Source organism: Mobula hypostoma, chromosome 6 (assembly GCF_963921235.1).
Source record: "Mobula hypostoma chromosome 6, sMobHyp1.1, whole genome shotgun sequence".
In the NCBI taxonomy this organism is placed as follows: Eukaryota; Metazoa; Chordata; class Chondrichthyes; order Myliobatiformes; family Myliobatidae; genus Mobula; species Mobula hypostoma.
In genome coordinates this window covers 27,072,827-27,094,096 of record NC_086102.1, presented here as the reverse complement: position 1 = coordinate 27,094,096, position 21,270 = coordinate 27,072,827, and the positions used below count along the sequence as shown (strand labels likewise).

The following is a 21,270-nucleotide window of genomic DNA, read 5'->3' as shown; positions in this document are numbered from 1 at the left end:
TGAGGCACTGCTCCTTGAAGATGTCTTGGGTACTACAGAGGCTAGTTCCCAAGATGGAGTTGACTAATTTTACAACTTTCTGTAGGTTTTTTTCGGTCCTGTGCAGTAGCACCCCACCCCCCCATACCAGACAGTGATGCAGCCTGTCAGAATGCTCTCTACAGTGCATCTATAGAAGTTTGAGTGTTTCAGTTGACAAACCAAATCTCTTCAAACTCATAATGAAATATAGCTGCTGTCTTGCCTTCTTAATAGCTGCATCAATATGTTGGGACCAGGTTAGATCCTCAGAGATCTTGACACCCAGGAACTTGAAATTGCTCTTCTGATCCCACTATGAGTATTGGTTTGTATTCCCTTGTCTTACCCTTGTTGAAGTCCACAATCAGCTCTTTGGTCTTACTGACATTGAATGCAAGGTTGCTGCTGCGACACCACTCAACTATCTGGTATATCTCACTCCTGTACATCCTCTCATCTCTATCTGAGATTCTACCAACAATGGTTGCATCATCGGCAAATTTATAGATGGTGTTTGAGCTATACCTAGCTGCACCGTCATGGGTATAGAAGGAGTAGAGAAGTGAGCTAAGCACACACCCCAAAGTGCGTCAGTGAGGAGATATCATTATCAATCCACACAGATTATGGTCTTCTGGTTAGGAAGTTAAGGATCCAATTGCTGAGCGAGGTACAGAGGCCCAGATTCTGTAGCCTATGAATCAGGACTGTGGGAATGATGGTGTTAAACGCTGAGCTATAGTCAACAAACAGCTCTTGACATAGGTGTTTGTATTGTCCAGGTAATCTTCAGCTGTGCGAAGAGCCATTTGAGATTGTATCTGCCGTAGACCTACTGTAGCAATAGGCAAACTGACCAATATTTATCCTTTAACTAATACCACTAAAAGCAGTTTAACTGGTCACAATTTCTTTACTACTTGTACACTGATACCTCTACCTGCAAGGATGTCTTGTTACATTTCATAAGCCTTTAACCTAAAATATTTACCACTTCTTTCACAGAGGTTGCTACTGGAACTGCTGAGTATTTCTCATTTGAATAATTTCCATTTATTTAAAAGATATTTTTTCCCAGGGCTGAAATGGCTAGCACGAGAGGGCACAGTTTTAAGGTGCTTGGAGGTAGGTACAGAGGAGATGTCAGGGGTAAGTATTTTTTCCGCAGATTGGTGAGTGCGTGGAATGGGCTGCCGGCGACAGTGGTTGAGGCGGATACAATAGAGTCGTTTAAGAGACTCCTGGATAGGTGCATGTAGCTCAGAAAAATACAGGGCTATGGGTAACCCTAGGTAATTTCTAAGGTAAGGACAAATTCGGAACATCTTTGTGGGCCGAAGGACCTGTATTGTGCTGTAGGTTTTCTATGTTCTATTAAAGTACTTTTGAAGTTAAGTAGACCACATACAGGAAATGCAATTGGTCTGTTAATTTTATGCTTACGCACCTACAATGATCTCTGGTTATAAATAAGTAATGTTGGCACCTCTGTCCTCTGCTATTAGATGCCTTCCTCTTCAGTACTTTATTCTACCCATCTCCCCTCAGATTCTTACTTCATCCCCTCACCTGGTCTCACCTGTCAGGTTGCATTCCCTCCCCTTCTACCACCTCCTTATTCTGACTTCTCTCCTCTTCCTTTCCAGTCCTGATTAAGGTCTCGGCCTGAAATATCCACTGTTTATTCCCTTCCATCAATGCTGCCTGACTTGCTGAGTTTCCTCAGCATTTTGTGTATGTTGTTCAAGATTTTCAGTAGCATTGATTTCATAAAGTTCTGTGGTCTCACTTTCCCTACCCATTTCTTTAAGCCCTACAATGTTCCAAAATATCTGTACTGCTTCAACTATGCTCTTTTGATTATTCCCCATCTTAAAAATCTCTCTTGTATTAATCACCATGACTGCAACTGGAAAATCCAACAGTTCAGAGTTTCCACCCTCAATCCACCTATTAAAATCTACGACCAGAGGACACAGCATCAGAATAGAGCAATGTCCATTTAGAATAGATGAGGAGGAATTTCTTTAATCAGAGTGGTAAATCCATGCCACAGGTGGCTGTGGAGGCCAATTCGTTGGGTATATTTAAGGCAGAGGTTGATAGATTCTTGATTAGTCAGGCATGAAGGGTTATGGGGAGAAAGTAGGAGATTGGCTCTGAGGGGTCTATTTATACTCCATATCTTATGGTCTTTTGAACAGGCTATGATCATCCAAGACTATTGTATTAATGTTTTTTTTTAATTTGTCTGTTTCAGACTTGGTCTGGTAACAGTCTTGGTTATATCAGATAAGTATGATTCTGAACTTCAGTGTATCACTCTGATCTAAACCATTTACCATTCAAGTTAATTTTTAATTTGAAGTGCTTTATTAGCTGCCTTGCACCTTTCAAAACATCAGTTTTCCAGCAACTTTCAAGTCTTATTGTAAACATTCCATTTGACAAGCTTTTACCAGATAGGCAAACACATTTTACAATCTGAAAATGCCAAGTAAAATAATAATTTTAAAATGGGATTAATACAAATGGGTGGTTAGTGTAAATAGACTCAAGATGCTGAAAGGCCCATTTCAGTGCTGTATATCTCTATTGCTTTAATTATTTTATTAGCTGCAAAATACTTTGGCAGTTACTAAAAGGGGTGGCAAGATGTTATAGCTCTTTGAGATTGAAAAAAATAAATGCACTAAACTTAAATATCTATTACTCCTTCCATTGATCCTACCTGAATTTTGTTTTAAAATTTAGGTTTCCGACGTGTACTGGCCTTTTATTTATAGGGAACCTCTCAGGCCTCTTTCAACACATCTCAAAGCCCCTTCCTGCCAAACTGTATTTTGAAGTGCAGTCACTGCAATAATGTAGAAAGGATGAGGAAAGTACACGCTAAACTCCCACAAATACAATCACTTTAAGTGATTGGGGTTTCATGGATATCACCACCGCGCTTAATTCCCCCCCCCTTTACATGAAATAAATCCAAAAAAATGGCACATCCCCTGGAGAAGTACTCGAGTATATTTCTGACTTTTATTATTTTCATCAAAAAATGAAAATAATAGAAAATTGCTGGAAGATTGAAATAAAACAAAAATGCTGAAAACACTCGGCAGTGGAAAGAGAAACGGGGTTAATGCTTAAGATGGAATCCTTAAGTATTAACCCCATCTTCCCAGAGATGCTTCATGACATTTCAGATTTCCAGCACTTTGACTTTAGTTTAACTCTTCCTGTGTGTTGCGCTGATACTGTATATCTGTCTGGAAATGTAGAGGTAAAGAGGGAAATCGTTGTGTGACATCGCCAAAGGTTTGAAAGGTGTACCTGAGGAACCCCTTTGCTCAGCACCGTCTCCTCGGCAGGCCGTCCGCTCTCGGGGCCCGGACTCTCGGCAGGCAGCCCACGGGTATTGGCGATGTTGGCGAACGGGTTCCTCCGGCACTTCTTGCTCTGCTGCTGGTGGCCGGGGCCGTCGGTCTCCGCCTTCTGATCAGAGGAGGCTGGCGGCAGCTCCTCCGAGGGAAGCCTACCGGCCGCGCCGCGAGTCCGCTTTCTCCGCAGCCTCAGAATTTCCGCTGGCTTCTTAAAGCTGGGCGAGTAGCCGGCTACTTGCTCAACCGACATTGTACAGCCACCAAATGGACGGTTTCAGCTCCACGCCCCGACAGATGAAACGACCGGCAGTTTTCCGGCGTCTTAGCCAGGAGTTATTTAATAATTATTAATTAACTCGTTTCGTGGGACTTTTATCGCTGTTTTGGGAGCTTTAAGGAGACTAAACTTAAAACGATCCCTTCCTATTCCTTTTATTAATTCAAAACTAAACTTTAGCTCTTGCTCTGTCTCTCAGTTAAACACCACACATGCGAGCTGGAAGAAAACTTACAGGTTTCGCGGGAGTTCCGATTTGAACGCTTCGCGCCAAGTTAGTGCGCATGCGCCGTAAAGGAGGCGCATCCTGTGGGCGGGGTCCGCACATGCGCACTGCCATCCCCAACCTCAGCGGACGGTCGAACCAGCTCTGTCTAGTAAGTGAGATGGGAAAGGGGTGGCCTGAACGTGTGGGCGGGTCGCATAGTCCCTGTAGCATCCTGTGAGGGTAGATGCCACTGTACACGCTGCAGGGCCAAAGTAGAGAGATGTGTGCAGAGTCTATACGGACTATGAATTCCAGTGTCACACTCTTCGATTAAAACTTTCGTGGGAACACAAAAGAAACAGGAGGAGGCCATTGAAAATGAGGCCTTCTATTTACGTAACTGTCTCCCCCTAGTTTTCAAATTAGCTAAGTCTCCCCTCACCACACCACCCCTTCTCAGCTTGTACATCGCTATTTATGTCACAGTCTTTCAGAGATATATAGCATACAGGCCCTTTGACCCTACGGACTATGTTCCCTCTAATTTGTAATGACTGGTGTGTGCAAAAATCTTGTGCTGTGCAATTTTTTTGCCCAATAACAACAGCATGTGCGCACTGAATAATTTCTTCAATAAAGATTATGAATAAGCCAGTTCTAAAATCTGCAGACAAATCATCATGAACTCCACATTGTTAACACCACCCGCATCAGAAACTGGAAAGGAAAATGTGATTGTGTTCGATTGTGAAATACAGTTAATATGCCAACGAGGTGGAGAGTGACAACCTTCTGTGCATAGTTTCAATTCCTTTGTGTGCCAGTAGAAAAAGATGCGTGCTCGCATGTTCACGCACACCCTAGAGGGAAAATTGCCTACTGATACTTACAGATCAAGATTCCCATCTAAACTAGCACCATGTGATGGGAATACTAATTAGCCATCTCTAATTGCAGATATTCTGTTTGATCCCTCCAATCACCTCTACTTCTTATCTCTTATCTAAGAAAGGTTGTGCTGGCATTGAGTAAGATCTGGAGGAGTGTCACAAGAGTGATTCTGTGAATTAAAGGGTTAATGTATAAGGAGTGTTTGATGGCTCTAGGCCAGTGCTCCCTGCAGTTTAGAAGAATGAGGTGGGATTTCATTATAATTTACCGAGTATTGAAAGGCCTAGATGGACTGGATGTGGAGAGGTTGTTTCCTATAGTGGGAACCAGAGGGTATTGCCTCAGAATATAAGGACATCCCTTTAGAATAGAAATGAGGAGGAACTTATATAGCCAGGGGACAGTGAATCTATGGAATTCATTGCCCCAGACTGTTGTGGAGGTCCAGTCGTTAGGTATATTTAAAAGGGAGGTTGATAGGTTCTTGATAATTCAGGGTGTAAAAGGTTATGGGAAGAAATAAGAAGAATGGGGTTGAGAGGGATAATAAATTAGCCATGATGGACTGGTGGAGCAGACTCGATGGGCTGAATGTCTTATGTCACTTCCCCTGCAATTTAATGCATACTTGTATCTCATCTTTTCCTGGTACTGATGAAACTGTAACTCTGTCATCAATATTGCCCTCACCCGCATCTCCTCGGTTTCCCGCACCTCAGCCCTCACCCCATCCTTCCGCCACCACAACAGGGACAGAGTTCCCCTTGTCCTCACCTACCATCCCACCAGCTTCCGGATCCAGCACATTATCCTCCGGAACTTCCGCCACCGTCAACAGGACCCCACCACGAAGCACATCTTTCCCTCTCCATCCCTCTCTGCTTTCCACAGGGAGTGGTCCCTCCGCGACTCCCTGATCCACACGTCCCTCCCCACGGATCTCCCACCCGGCACTTATCCCTGTAAGCATAGGTGCTACACCTGTCCCTACACCTCCTCTCTTGCCACCCTTCAGGGCCCCAAACAGTCCTTCCAGGTGAGGCAACACTTCACTTGTGAGTCTGTTGGGGTCATCTATTGCCTCCGGTGTTCCCGGTGCAGCCTCCTCTACATCGGTGAAACCCAACGCAGATTGGGGGACAGCTTCATCGAGCACCTCCGCTCCGTCCGCCACAACAGACAGGATCTCCCGGTTGCCACCCACTTCAACTCTGCTTCCCATTCCCATTTGGATATGTCCATACATGGCCTCCTCTACTGCCATGATGAGGCTAAACTTAGGTTGGAGGAGCAACACCTCATATACCGTCTCGGTAGTCTCCAGCCCCTTGGTATGAACATAGAATTCTCCAATTTCCGGTAATTCCCTCCCCCTCCCTTCCCGCATCCCTATTTCACTCTGCACCCTCCCCCAGCTGCCTATCACCTCCCTCATGGTTCCGCCTCCTTCTACTACTCATTGTGCTTTCCCCTATTCCTTCTTCACCTTTCCTGCCTATCACCTCCCTGCTTCCCCTCCCCCACCCCTTTATCTTTCCCCTTACTGGTTTTTCACCTGGAACCTACCAGCCTTCTCCTTCCCACCCTCCCCCCACCTTCCTTATAGGGCCTCTGCCCCTTCCCTCTTCAATCCTGATGAAGGGTTCCAGCCCGAAACGTTGACAGATCGTTTCCACGGATGCTGCCCGACCTGCTGAGTTTCTCCAGCGTGTTGTGAGTGTAACTCTGTTTCTCACTCAACTGATGTTGTATGGCTCTCGAGTACTGTCTAATTTATTTTAGAATTCAAACACCTCCTGTTTAGTTTTAACTTTCAAAGCACATATTCAGTTGATTAATTTGAAACTTGTTATCATTGCAAAACAGAGGCAGTTCCAAATCCCTGAAGATCCTCCAAATTAAGTTATGGAAGACATTGAGTTATTAATCATAGCATGTCATGGTGTATCTAGACTATGGCAGGACAGTCTCTCAGAGTTGAGGCTGGTGACAATTTGGAAAATGATGGTTAGAAAATTGCAGCATTTCAGGTCATAATACATCATTACTAAAACATAATTGTAACTGTTGTAGATGTTGTTAAGCCTCTAATAGACTCTTAAACTTTATGTGGATGATGTAGGATGAGTTACTGAGACCAAGAGGACTGTGACACCAAATACATAATAAAATGTATTTAAAGTTTTGGAGATATTTATGATGATGCTACAAAGAGCTTTAGAAATAAGAGGAGTTAGACAATTCGACTCTGTGCCCATGTACAGCCATTAAGATTATGGCTGACCTTCTACCTTAGCATCACATTCATGTTCTAACTCTGTATCCATTGATTAACAAATAAAAGTTTTCTATTTCTATTTAAATAAACCCAGCAACTAAGTCCCACAGTTATTCTCAATAGACATTTCCAAAGTTTCACTAGTTGTTGACTTGTTTCAATCCTGAATGGTTTCCTTATTTTGAGATCCTGCCATTTTGTCACTCAATAGTCAGGGGAAACATCAGGTCTGTAGCTACCCTGTTTTGTCCCATTAGAGTTCTGTTTTATTGTTCTCACCTCTAATTCTTCCAAAGTCTAGGGAATATAGACACAATCTACTTAATTTCTCCACAAAAGATAATCTTTTCATCCTAAAAATAAGAGATAACTGGTTGTATTTCATTTGTCACAAGTATATCCTTCCTTATATAGAGGCAAAGTATTTTGCACAATATTCGATATGACGTAGCACCAGAGCCCTGTAGATTTCACTAAGATGTTTAACGTACCTAAGGTATAAAACCATATGTTTATGACATCTACCTATGAGAATAATTCACTGAAATTACTAGAGGCTTGAATCTTTCGATATATCAAGCATAGATCATGGTGAAAGTGTTTATTAAGTAAGGAGTGCGTAGGTAGTGTGATTGCATGGATTTATTTCCTTTTCAAAGGGAAGTAATTTTTGCTTAGCACAAGAGATCCTGCATATGCTGGAAATTCACAGTAACACAGACAAAATTCTGGAGGAACTCAGTAAGTCAGGCAGCATCTATCGAAATGAATAAACAGTCAATGTTTTGGGCCAAGATCCTTCATCAGTACTCTCATGTTTTGCATACCTTGAAAGGACATTTGTGGTGTAATTCTTACTGTAATATATATCGCAGTAATATATATATATAAAGAAAGTTAAATTAAATAAGTAGTGCAAAAAGAGAAAGAAAAGTAGTGAGGTGGTGTTCATGGGTTCAATGTCAATGCAGAGGGGAAGGAGGTATTCCTGAATTGTTGAGTGTGTGCCTTCAGGTCCCTTTACCTCTTCCCTAATAATAGCAATGAGAAGAAGGCATGTCCTAGATAATGGGGGTCCTTAATGATTGATGCCGCCTTTTTAAAGCATCGCTCCTTGAAGATGTCCTGGATGCTGGGGAGGCTAGTGTCCATGATGGAGCTGACTGAGTTTACTGAGGCTTATTACGATCCAGTGCAGTGCACCCCCTCCCATACCAAAGGACGATACAGCCAGTTATGTCTTTCATGACATAACAAATCTCCTCAACTTCCTAATGAAATATAGCCGCTGTTATGCCTTCTTTGTAACTGCTTCGATATGCCAGGCCCAGGCTAGATCCTCAGAGATACTGACACCTAGGAACTTGAAATTACTCACCCTTTGCATTTCAGATCCCTCAATGAGGACTGGTGTGTGTTCCCTCATCCTACCCTTTCTGAAGTCCACAATTGATTTTTTGGTCTTCCTGATGTGGAAAGCAAGGTTGTTACTGCAAAACCACTCAACTAGCTAATCTGTCTCCTTCGTGTACGTCTTCCTGTCACCATCTAAAATTCTGCCAACAATAGTTACGTCATCAGCAAGTTTATAGATGGCACTAGAGCTGTACCTGGCCACACAGTCATGAGTGTAGAGAGAGTAGAGCAGTGAGCTAAGAACACATCCTTGAGGTCTGCCAGTGTTGATTATCAGCAAGATGGAGATGTTATTTCCATTCTGCACTATAAAAAATATTTTTAAAAATATAGTGCAAAAGAGAAATAGCAAAGCAGTGTTCGTGGAACATTCAGAAATCTGATGGCAGAGGGAAAGAAGCTGTTCTTAAAATGTTGCGTGTGGGTCTTCAGGTTCCTCTACCTCCTCTCTGATAGTAGTAATAAAAATGAGGACATGTCCCTGGTGGTGAGGGTCCTTAATGATGGATGCCATCTTCTTGAGGCACTGCCTTTTGACGATGTCCTCAATGGTGGGGAGGCTTGTGACCATGATGGAGCTAGTGGAATCTACAACCCTTTGAAGCCTTTTACAATAGTTCAATCTGTGGAATTCTCTCCACAGGAAACAGTTGAGGCCAGTTCATTGGTTCATTAGAGGAAGTTAGATATGGCCCTTGTGGCTAAAGGGATCAGGGGTCATGGAGAGAAGGCAGGTACAGGGTTCTGCGTTGGATGATCAGCCATGATCATACTGAATGGCGGTGCAGGCTGGAAGGGCTGAATGGCCTACTCCTGCACCTATTTTCTATGTTTCTAATAGTTCCACTTAATATCAGAGAAATGTAAGCAATACACATCCTGAAATGTTCGTTCTTCGCAGACATCCATGAAATCAGAAGAGTGCCCCAAAGAATGAGTGATAGTTAAAACGGTTAGAATCCCAAATCTTCCCCCACTCCCCCTCCCATACACAGGCAGCAGCAATAACCCTCCCACACCCCCACCCACTTTCACAAAAAAGCATCAGCACTCTCCACCTACCAAGCATACAATAGCAAAGCCCCCAATAAGGCTTTGTACCATGATCTGCAGTACAACTAAAACTAATCGTTCACCTGATAATTTGATATGCCGCAGACTCTCCCTCTCTCCGCAGTGAAGGGAAAAAGAGGTATCCTTTTTCACAGTGAGAAGGGAGACATAACAAAACAACTTGGTGATTTTAGGTGTTAAAATTCAGTTCCACTACATTCTTTCCCCAAATTCTCCACCTGCAGAATCGGCAACGCTTTCTCCCACCAACGAGAGAGAGAGTGTGACTCACCGAACACAGGTCCTCTGACAGCCGATCTGCCATTCCCAATGTTCTGTTTTCTCCCACGACGCTTCATTTGGTGGCAGTGGCATTGAATCAGCCCGTCCAGAGGGCTGCTAGATATCGGAACCCTGAAGGTGCACTCGTCTTCTAGGCCTCGTCCTTGGGATATCAAAAAGCAGCCAGCCATGAGCCCCCGGGAGCTGGTCCCACCACAGCAAAGAACTGAATTCTGAGTGTAACTCCAGGTCAGGGTCTTCAACAGAACCCCATCCACCCTGAAAAGGAGAAAAAGAGACATCAAAGGTAGAAATTAAGCTGTTTTCGTGGATGAATATGAAGGAGTCTCCCTTGAGTGCCATTGTAACTTCGCCTCCAACTCCAAATCTTATCCTTATATTGGCTCCTCCATGCAACAATACAACCTGTCAGAATGCTTTCCACCATACGTCTAAAATTTTTTAGAGCCTCTGATGACATACTAAATCTTTTCAAAAGCCTTATGAAGTATAGCCCCTATACTTCGTCATGATTACTTCAATGTGATAGATCTTCTGAGTCTTTGACTTGAAACTGCTCACCCTTTCCACCACTGGCCCCTCAATGTGGATTAATGTTTGTCCTCCTGACTTTTTCCTGAATTCCACAATCATTTCCTTGGTCTTTCTGAAAGTGAGTACAAAGTTGTTGTAATACCGCAAGAACAGCGTATGTATTTTGCTTCTGTATGTCACCTCGTAGCCATCAGAGATTCTGCCAACAACAGTTGTGTCATTGGCGAATTTCTAAATGCCATGTATATGTCTGTGCTTAGCCGCACAGTCATGAATCCTGAGATAGTAGAGCATTGGACTATGCACATATCCTTGAGGTGTGACTCTGTTGATTGTCAGTGAGGAGGAGGTGTTATCACCAATCTGTACAGACTTTGGCCTCCCAGTGAGGAAGTCAGAAATACAATTGCAAAAAGAAGTGCAGAGGTGCAGGTTTTGAAGCTTGTTGATGAGTACTGAGGGGATAATGGTGTTGAACATCGAGCTGTAATCGATAAACAGATCCCAAAAAGATATAATAAGGCAAAGCTTTTTGTAGCTGCACACTGTACATCCCTGAGTGTGTATTCAGACTTGTGAACTTCTGTTGGGAGGTGGCTACCACCAACTGGGCAGCAGCACAAGAAGCAAGAGGAGCAAAGGTATTGACTATCACTGCCGATTAACTTAGAACTCATTGGAGAGCTCCAAACAGTATAGGCCATCCTGGAACTTTATAAAATAAAACAATACTCCTAAGTTCCTACCTGTCAAGAAAATAAGTTATATATATTATGAAAAATAATTATAATAGAGCTTAGCAATGTCATGAACACTTTGACCACTTTGCACTAAAATAAACTACATTTTTGTTCTAAGTGTGCTTTCCTGTAAAACTGTGTTTTATTTATGTTTTTCTTGTGAATGCTTCTGCAACTAAGCTTTTCATTACATTGGTGCGTACATATACTTGTGCATAGGATAATAAAATCAATTTTATTGATATAAATAAAATGGACCATGGCTTCCAGTATTGTACAATTCTGTGATTTTAAAATTAAATGAAATAAATAACCAGAAGAACTTATATTTGTATATTATTCTAAGTTGCACTGAAGGTTTTAAGTAGCCTGATTAATTAATTAGTGATAGACAGCACTTTTAAAATAAATAAATTTATTTCCATTTCAGTAACCTTTGAATCAGCACAATGCATTGCAAGACAAATGTTCTGCTCTGTTGAACATAGGTTTAATCCTTGGATTTCCCTGAGTTGCATTTGTCATTGGATGACATTGCTTGGAAGTCTTCTCCATTTTCTTTAAGGTACTATAGGTGAGTTAATTCCAGGGTTTTCTCATGCTTCAATAATTTCCTGCCTTTGGCTCAAAATATTAATATTATTGCCTTGGAAGATTAGGTGATGGAATGCAATCTGAAACTAATTTAAAAAAGATTATTGTTTTTAATGCAATGTCCTGGTAAATCTGCTACTTGGATCCCTGTGTATGACAAAGCATTGAAATAAGTACATAAGACATAGGGGCAGAATTAGGCCGTTAAGTCCATTGAGCCTGCTTCGCCATTCCATCATGGCTGATCCTGGATCCTTCACAGCTCCATACGCCTGCCCTCTCGCCATACCCTTTGATGTACTGACCTGTCAAGAATCTATCAACTTCCGCCTTAAATATATCCATGGTCTTGGCCTCCACCCGCAATCTGTGGCAGAGCATTCCACAGATTCACTACTCTCTGGCTAAAAAAATTCCTCCTTACCTCTGTTTTAAAAGGTCACCCCTCAACAATGAGGCTGTGCCCTCTATTTCTGGATATCCCCACCAGAGGAAACATCCTCTCCACATCCACCCTATCTAGCCCTTTCAACATTCTGTAGCTTTCAATGCGATTCCTCTGCATTCTTCTAAGTTTCAGTGAGTACGGGCCTAAAGCTGGCAAATGCTTCGCGTATGTTAAGCCCTTCATTCTCGTAATCATCCTTGTGAACCTCCTCTGGACTTTCTCCAATGACAACACATCCTTTCTGAGATATGGGGCCCAAAACTTTTGACAACATGCCAAGTGCGGCCTGACTCATGTCTTATAAAGCCTCAGCATTATCTCCTTGCCTTTATATTCCATTTCCTTTGAAATAAATGCCAACATTGCATTTGCCTTCTTTACCACAGACTCAACCTTCAAATTAACCTTCTGGGAGTTTTGCGTGAGTCCTCCTAAGTCCCTCTGCACGTTTGATGTTTGAACCTACTTCCCATTTAGATAATAGTCCACACCATTGTTCCTTTTACCAAGTGCATTATCATACATTTCTGAACACTGCATTCCCTCTGCTACTTTTTTGCCCATTCTTCCAATTTGTTTAAGTGCTGCTGTAATCACATTGCTTCCTCAGCACTACCTACCTTTCCGACTATCTTCGTATTATCCACAAACTTTGCTACAAAACTGTCAATTCCATTATCCAAATCATTGATAAATGATGTGAAAAGTAGTGGTCCCAATACTGATCCATGAAAAACACCACTAGTCACTGGCAGCCAACCAGAAAAGGCCCCCTTTATTCCCATTCACTGCCTCCTGCCTGTCATTCCTCTATCCATGCCAATATATTTCTTGTAATGTCATAGAATTTCATCTTGTTAAGCAGCCTTGTGTGGCACCTTATCAAATGACTTCTGAATATCCAAATAAATGACATCCACTGCCTCTCCTTTGTTCACCCTGCTTGTTATTTCCTCAAAGAACTCTAAAAATTTTATCTGGCAAGATTTCCCTTTACAAAAACCATGCTGACTTGACATATTTTATCATCAGTCTCCAAACAGCTTGAAAACTCATCCCTAATAATAGACTCCAACACTTTCCCAACTGCTGAGGTTAGGCTAACTGGCCTATAATTTCCTTTCCTTTACCTTCCTCCCTTCTTAAACAGTGGGCTGACATCTGCAATTTTCCAGTCTTCTGGGACTATGCCAGAATCAAGGGATTCTTGAAAAATCATGACCAATGCATCTGTAATCTCTTCAGCACCCTCTGTCAGGACTCTGAGATGTAGTCCATCTGGCCCAGGTGGCTTAGCTACCTTAAGACCTTTGAGTTTGCCTAGCATGTTTTCCTTTGTAATAGCAATGGCACTCCTGGTCCCTGACATTCACGGACTTCTGGCACACAGCTAGTGTCTTCCACGGTGAAGACAGATGCAAATACCCATTAAGTTCGTCTGCCATTTCTTTGTCCCCCATTACTACCTCACCAGCATCATTTTCCAGTGGTCCAAAATCAACTCTCACCTCCCTTTTACTCTTTATATAACTGAAAAAACTTTTAGTATCCTGCTTTATATTATTGGTAGTTTGCCCTCATATTTCATCTTTTCCCTTCTTACAGCATTTTTATAGTTGCATTTTGTTGGATTTTAAAAGATTCCCAATCATCCAACTTCCCACTCACTTCTGCTACTTTTATATGCCCTTTCCTAGGCTTTTATGCAGTACTTAACTTTCCTTGTTAGTCACGGTTGCCTACCCCTGCCATATGAAAACTTCTTCTGTGGGACATATCTACCTCCATCTTGTGAACTATTCACAGAAACTTCAGTCATCTCTGCTCTGCCGTCATCCCCACCAGTATCCTCTTCCAATCCACTTGGGCAAGATCCTCTCTCATGTCTCTGTAATTCCCTTTATTCCATTGCGATAATGACACATGTGACTAATGCTTCGCCCTCTCAAATTGCAGTATGAATTCAATCACATTATGATCAGTGCCTCCTAAGGGTTCCTTTACATAAGCTTCCTAATAAGATCTGGGTTTTTGCACAATATCCAATCTAAGATAGCCTTTCTCCTAGTTGACTCAAGCACAATCTGCTCTAAAAAGCCATCTAGTAGCATTCAACAAATTCCCTCTTTAACAATCTGACACCAACCTGATTTTCCCAATCCCCTTGCATTTCAAAGTCCCCCATTACAATTGTGACATTTCCCTTATTACATGCTTTTTCCAGCTCCCTTTGTAACCTCAACCCCACGCCTTGGCTACTATTTGGAGGCCTATATATGATTCCCACAATGTTTTTTTTACCCTCGCATTTTCTCAACTCCACCCACAAAGATTCAACATTCTCTGACCCTAAGTTACCTCTTTCTAAAGATGTAATTCCATCTCTTACCAACAGAATCACACCATTGCCTATGCCTTTCTGCCTGTCCTTTCGATATAAAGTATATCGTCAGATGTTAAGCTCCCAACTATGGCCTTCTTACATCCATGACTCAGTGATGTCCACAACTTTATACCAACCAATCTCTAATTGCGCCATGAGTTCGTCCACCTTATTCTGAAGGCTACGTGCATTTAAATACAGCACCTTCAGTCCTGCATTCTTTGCCCTTTTGAATCTTACCCCTGTGGTACAGTTAAACTCTTTGCTCTGTCTGCATTTGTACCCAGTCATCGGCTTGTCCTTCTTTACGTTCATGTTACACCTATCATCTACTTGTAAACCTGCTGGCTCATCCTCAGCTCTATCAAACTGGTTCCCATCCCCCTGCCATGTTAGTTTAAACCACTCCCAACAGTAAACCTGCCTGCAAGAATATTGGTCCCTGTCGGATTCAAGTGCAACCCATTCCTTTTGTACAGGTCACACCTGCCCCAGAAGAGATCCCAATTATCCAGAAATGTGAATTCCTGCCCCCTGCTCCAATTCTTCAGCCACACATTTATCTGCCACCTCATTCTATTCCTATCCTCACTGTCGTGTGGCCCAGGTAAGAATCCCGAGATTACTACTCTTGAGGTTCTGCTTCTCAGTTACCTTCCTTACTCCCTGTATTCTGTTTTCAGGCCAAACTACCATCCGTGTTTCTTTTACATGTCCACAGAATCGCCTATCTGTCCCCCTGACTATAGAGTCCCCTATCAATGCTGCCATCCTCTTCAGTTCCCTACCCTTCCGAGCCACAGGGCCAGACTCAGTGCCAGAGGCACGGCCGATGTTGCTTCCCCCAGGTAGGTCATTGCCCCCAACGGTACTCAAAATGGAATACTTATTGTTGAAGGGGACGGCCACAGGGATGCTCTCCACTATCAGACATTCCCCCTTCCCTCTCCTGTCGGTCACCAGTTTATCTGTCTCCTGTAGCCTTGGGGTGACTACCTTCCTGTAGCGTGTGTCTATCATCTCTTCTCTTTCCCTAACAAACCGAAGGTCATCGAGCTGCAGCTGCAGTTCCTTAACACAGTCTCTAAGGAGCTGCACCTTGATGCACCTGGTGCAGATGTGGCCATTGGGGAGTCTGGAAGTCTCCCTGAAATCCCACATCTGACACCCAGCACAGAACACTGGCCCTGTAGACATACCCCCATTCTATCAAGAGTTAAGTAAGAAAAAATAAATAAGAAATAAGGAATGAATCTACCTACTTACCTTGCCTCTGCCTATTCTCGCTGAAGCCTTGTTGAGCCAAAGCCTTACCTCTCTGACTCAGACCACTCCAACAATTGCTCCCATGATGACCACTCCGCTAGACAGTACCCCTCTTTTATGGAGACTGGGTTCTTCAGCGGACTTGCATGGGAACGTTTCTACTGTGTCTGCACCGTACTCCAATCAAAAATGAGGGCATTCCAGGTGAATTTACTTCCCTATATAGAACTTATTTTTGGAGTTCTCTTTATGTTAGCGTTAAATTATATGCTATGGCATAAATCCAATAAATATTAACGAGGCTTTGTATTTCACCAAGATTTGCCAGAAGTTTAATGCACGATTTATTCTTTCCTGGGACTCTATGAGACTTAGTGTTCATTTCAGGCTTTGTTTCAAGGGTAAAAGTCAAAAGCAAAGGTTCTTTTTGTCTATAAATGGCTGAGCATGTCTCACTTCAAATGGTAACATTTTGTAAAAATAGAATAATGTGAATAAGCTTAGTGCATCTTAGATTAATGGTTCCTGTTTCAGGGGATTTCTTCAGACTGAATGCAGATCATAAAACACAGCCCTGCTGGATTCCATTAACTGAAATATTTTCTACACATATCACATCTATAGACCTGGAAAGTTTCTCTGGTTTACTCTGTCTGCCTTTGAGAACAAAAATGATTCTACTGCGAATAGCTTCTGGTTACTGAGAATACTGTGTTTATTTTAACAATTCTGGGGAGCAAAAGGAGAATATCAGTCTGAATTAGATTTTCAATTAATCATTGGAAGTTACAGGAAAAGATTTCATGTCCTTTTTAGAGTGGTAAATTTGGAATAATTTTTATTGAAATCTTTCAAATGTCTTCCAGAAGAGGAATGTTACCTCCAACTCAATGAAGTAGATAGTGGTTAAAGGCATGACCAAAAGCATTAGTAGCTTTTAAGCATGGATTTAAAAATAGTGGTGATAAGGCAGATTTAGGTGTCTTTGACATTTTTTAAGCCCAAACAATTTTTAGATAAGTATATAATCCATTGGATGAACTAAGCTGGTCGAGCAGCTTTCATGGAGTGAAAGGAATTGTTGGACAATTTCTTATTCCTGCAGATGCTATTTGACCCATTGAGCTCCTCTAGTACAGGGGTCCACAGACCCCTCCGTTAATGGTAGGGGTCCATGGCATAAAAAAGGTTGGGAATGCTTGCTCTAGTGGACCGTTTATTGCTTTGGATTCCAGCACCTGCAGTCTCTCTTGTTCTCACCTCACCCCCCCCCCGTTTTTTTTAGATAATCTTGGTAAAAGCAGCATGCAGTTGAGATCCTTGTGTTTTTATGTCATTCATTCACAATCCCTTTAGAATGAGTAATCCTGGGAAAATTAAAGGGCAGGAAAAAAATCATCCAGAAATTCTGACAAATAGGAGAAATTATGTTGATAGATGATGTTAATGGGACTTAAACTAAAAGCGACTAATTATTTTGATAGATTATGTTATGGGGCTTAAGTGAAAGGTACTGATTATGGGGCTTAAGTGAAAGGTACTGATTGAGATGAATTTTATTCTAATTATTAGAAAAGGTAAATTGAATTAAAATAAATAGTATAAGCAAGTTGCCTGCTTATCGTCTTAGATCTGGATATTTTTCTTCACAGATACTGCTACAGAAGTACATGACATTTCCAGCCCCATGATTTGCAGTCCAAGACGATTACAAACTGAATAAATTCCTTAACCATTAATGCTAAATCATTATTATAATGTTCTCTTCTGACTGAGGACATCAATAATACAACTAATCGAACATAAATAATTATACAATCTAAAAATATATTAAATTTAGTTTGTTTCCTTAATAATGATGTCAATGTCCTCTGATGCCCATGGATTGGAGAAGAACTCAAGCATTCCAACTGACACTGGTTGACACCTCTCTTCAATATACTGCACTGATCTGTAATTCCTTTCTTTCTCAGAGTCATAGAAAAGTACAGCACAGAAACAGACTCTGTCTTATGTTCTTATGTCCCATCTAGTCTTTGTTGAATCACTTAAACTGCCTACTCCCATTGACTTGCATTGGGACCATCGCCCTTCCATCCATGTACGTTTTACTTATCCAAGCTTCTCTTAAGCGTTGAAATCAAGCTCACTATCACCAATTGTGTTGGCAGCTCATTCCACACTCTCACAACCCTCTGTGTGAAGAAGTCTCCCCTCATGTTCTTCTTAAATATTTCATCTTTTACCCTTAACCCATGACGTCTGGTTGCAGTCCCACCCAACCTCAGTGGAAAAAGTCTACTTGCATTTACCCTATCAATGCCCCTCACAATTTTGTATACCTTTATCAAATATCCCCTCAGTCTTCTACGTTCCAAGGAATGAAGTCCTAACCTATTCAATCTTTCCTTATAACTCAGGCCCTCCAGTCCTGGCAACACCCTTAAAAAATTTCTCTATACTCTTTCAACCTTATTTACATCTATCCTATAGGTAGATGACCTAAACTGCACATAATTCTCCAAATTAGGCTTCACCAATGTCTTATAGAACTTCAACATTACATCCCATCTCCTGTACTCAATACTTGGATTTATGAAGACTAATGTGCCAAAAGCTTTCTTTATGACCCTATCTACCAGCATCTTCACTGACTGGTCATTTATAAAAGCTCAATAATGTTCTCAAATCCAGATAATTCAATTTCAGGCCCAGTAATATGTGAACTTCTTTTCCATCGTGGTCATTGCTGGGCTCAAGCTGAAAATGTTAATGGTTTTGTACTGTAACGAAGTCTAGATCACAGGTTGATAGGCTGGTAAAGAACACATAAGGCATGCTGGCCTTTATGAGTTGAGGCATTGAGTTTAAAAGTTAGGAAGTTATGTTGCAGCTTTATAAAACTGTAGCTCAGCCGCAACTGGCCTATTGTGCACAGTTTTGGTTACCCCGCTATAGGAAGGATGTCGAGGCATTGGAGAAGGTGCAAAGTGGTTTACCATGATGTTACATAGATTAGAGGGCATGTGCTATAGCAAGTTGTTGGACAAATGGGTTGGTTTCTCGAGTGGCAGAGACTGAGGGGAGATCTGATAGAAGCTTATGATATAGATAGGCATCGATAGAGTGAACAGACAATATCTTTTTCCAAGGGCTAAATGTCTAATAGAAGAGGGCATGCATTTAAGGTGGCTGGGGGTGGGGGGGGGGGATTTCAAAAGAGTTGTAAAGGACATGTTTTTACACAGAGAGTGGTGGGTGTCTGGAATGCAGTGCCTTGGGTGATGGTAGAAGCAGAAGCATTCAAAACTTTTGAGAGACATTTAAATATGCACTTGAATGTGAGAAAAATGGAAGGATATGTATATTGTGTAGGTAGAAGGGATTAGTTTAGTTAGCTATTTGAATTCCAATTTAATTGGTTGACACAACATTGTGAGCATGTCCCTGTGCTGTACTGTTCTATGTTCTATATTCTAAAATTTCAAATGTAATACTGAATGCCAAAAAGCTGAAGTACTAATAGATATAAGCATCTTGTTACTTTTTAAACTGCCTTTACAATTGTAAACTTCAGTTCTCTGTCTACTAAAGTGTGGTGGAAATAAAAACCAAATACACCTATATAAAGGGGCAGCTGAGGTGGAGATGCTAGGGCGGTAAGAATACAGAGTAGCTTTACTTATCACATGTACACATTGAAACATACAGTGAAATCTGTCAGTCTGTGGCAACAACCAACACAGACCAGTAATGTGATGGTTGGAGGCCATAAGTGTCATCATGCTTCATCCCATATTTCATCCCAGTTTCATCCCACATTTCAACGTAGCATGCCCACAGCTTACTAACCCTAACTACTACACCTTTGAAATGTGGGATGAAACTGGAGCACCTGGAGGAAACCCATGCAGTCACAGGGTGAACGTACAAACTCTTTCCAGGCAGCAGCAGGAATTGAACCCTGGTCACTGATTGTTGGCGCTGTAAAGCATTGGGGTAACTGATGCAACACCATTCCACCTGTATAGAGAAAATATTATTTGTGCAGGGATTTACATTGGAATTATACCAGTTATTATGTAGCAAATATGTATAAACTTTATTATTTTTATTTTCTTGGTGTTTGTACATTATAGGATGATAAAACTAGAAGGAGACAATCAGTCTGTTGACTCTGTTTTGTTACTCAGGTCACAACAGTCTATGTATTATATCCAACTAAGAGCCCATACATAGAGAAAGAAGGATGCAGAGAAGATACGATTCCAGGTATGAAGGATTATGGTTACATGGAAAGACTAGAGAAATTGGGGTGAATCTCCTTAGAAGAGAAAAGATTAAGACTTAATCTGAAAGGTTTGAGATGTAAGGAGTTTATATAATATACAGGCCAATAATTTCCAATGCCTGAAAGATAGGTAGAGGATATAGATTTAAGTTAATGGCAAAAAAACTGAGGAACTTGAGGAAAATTCTTTGCAATACATTGTGCAATGAGGATTTTAAATGTACCTGTTTAATGAAACAAAAAATCAGAAAATGCTTTAAATACCCAGCAATCAGGCAATTAGTATGGCAACTGAGGGAATTGATGCTTCAAGTTGATCACCTTTTAGATAGTGTGGTGGTCATATATTTAATAATAGTTTACAGAGGAAATTAGCTGAATAGGCTAAAGGTTAAACTAATTAGCAGTGATATTGGAAATGGACAGGGTATGAGACCAACTGCAGAAACCAGAAGAAAGTGACGGATTGAGTGCCCCACCTATAGTTCCATGTGATGGATCAGTCAGATTTGAAGGAAGTTTCTGTTGAAGAACTGGTTAGAAAATTAGATGCCAAGTGTGGAGTAACAGTAGAGACTGTAACATCAGAAAGTGTTTACACAGAATAAATTACTTTTCAAGTTCAGTGATTGTTATATTATTTAGATCAGGGGTTCCCAACCTGGAGTGCATGGATCCCTTAGTTAATGATAGGGATCTATGGTATAAAAAAGGTTGGGGACCCCTGATTTAGATGTTTTGCACGTGGCAAGATGTCACAAGCACTGATGAGATGCTGTCTATGATACGTTAACTTGGTTTTGGTCAAGAGATGCATTGTTTAATTCTGCTATTTCAATGGCAACAAAGAATTTTTAATAAAAAAAGCTGGGTACTTCAGTGTTCTCGTTTATTTCAAATTTCAAGTAGCTGCTGTTTTCTACATCTTATTGCTCTAGATTTCTTCTTGCCCCTCACCTTTGTGTTTGTTCATGTCCTTTTATTCACATTTCTTTCAGCCAGATGATTTGCAATTAACAGATCTTCACCATCCTCTTTCAGCGGGCAGTAGCACTATATGCATCAAAGTCTTTAAACCTCCACCCTATCGCAGGCAAATTTATATACAGTAATAGTAGAAAGAACCTTTGTTTTACCACTAGGGGTAGTAAGTGAACTGTGATTCTTCCACAAGATTAGAAACACAG

General features: G+C 41.5%; 1 protein-coding gene and 1 long non-coding RNA gene across 4 annotated transcripts in view; one reads left to right on the top strand and one right to left on the bottom strand.

The window, feature by feature from the left end:
* LOC134347480 (protein downstream neighbor of son homolog) overlaps window positions 1-10,614 on the bottom strand; it is a 33,987-nt gene extending 23,373 nt beyond the window's left edge. For 2 of the 3 annotated variants that reach the window (XM_063049803.1, XM_063049804.1), the window contains exon 1: window positions 3,352-3,926. In XM_063049803.1, the coding sequence (XP_062905873.1) occupies window positions 3,352-3,651 (300 nt within the window). In that variant the 5' untranslated portion in view covers window positions 3,652-3,926. Of the gene's footprint in view, window positions 1-3,351; window positions 3,927-9,816; window positions 10,086-10,388 lie in introns of those variants that run through there. The other variant, XM_063049805.1, reaches the window with a different exon arrangement.
* On the top strand, window positions 4,037-18,529 carry LOC134347482 (uncharacterized). The gene is made up of 3 exons (XR_010018171.1): window positions 4,037-4,055; window positions 11,590-11,675; window positions 17,445-18,529. It is a non-coding gene; the product is annotated as an uncharacterized LOC134347482 (long non-coding RNA).
* The last annotated feature ends 2,741 nt before the right edge of the window (window positions 18,530-21,270 follow it).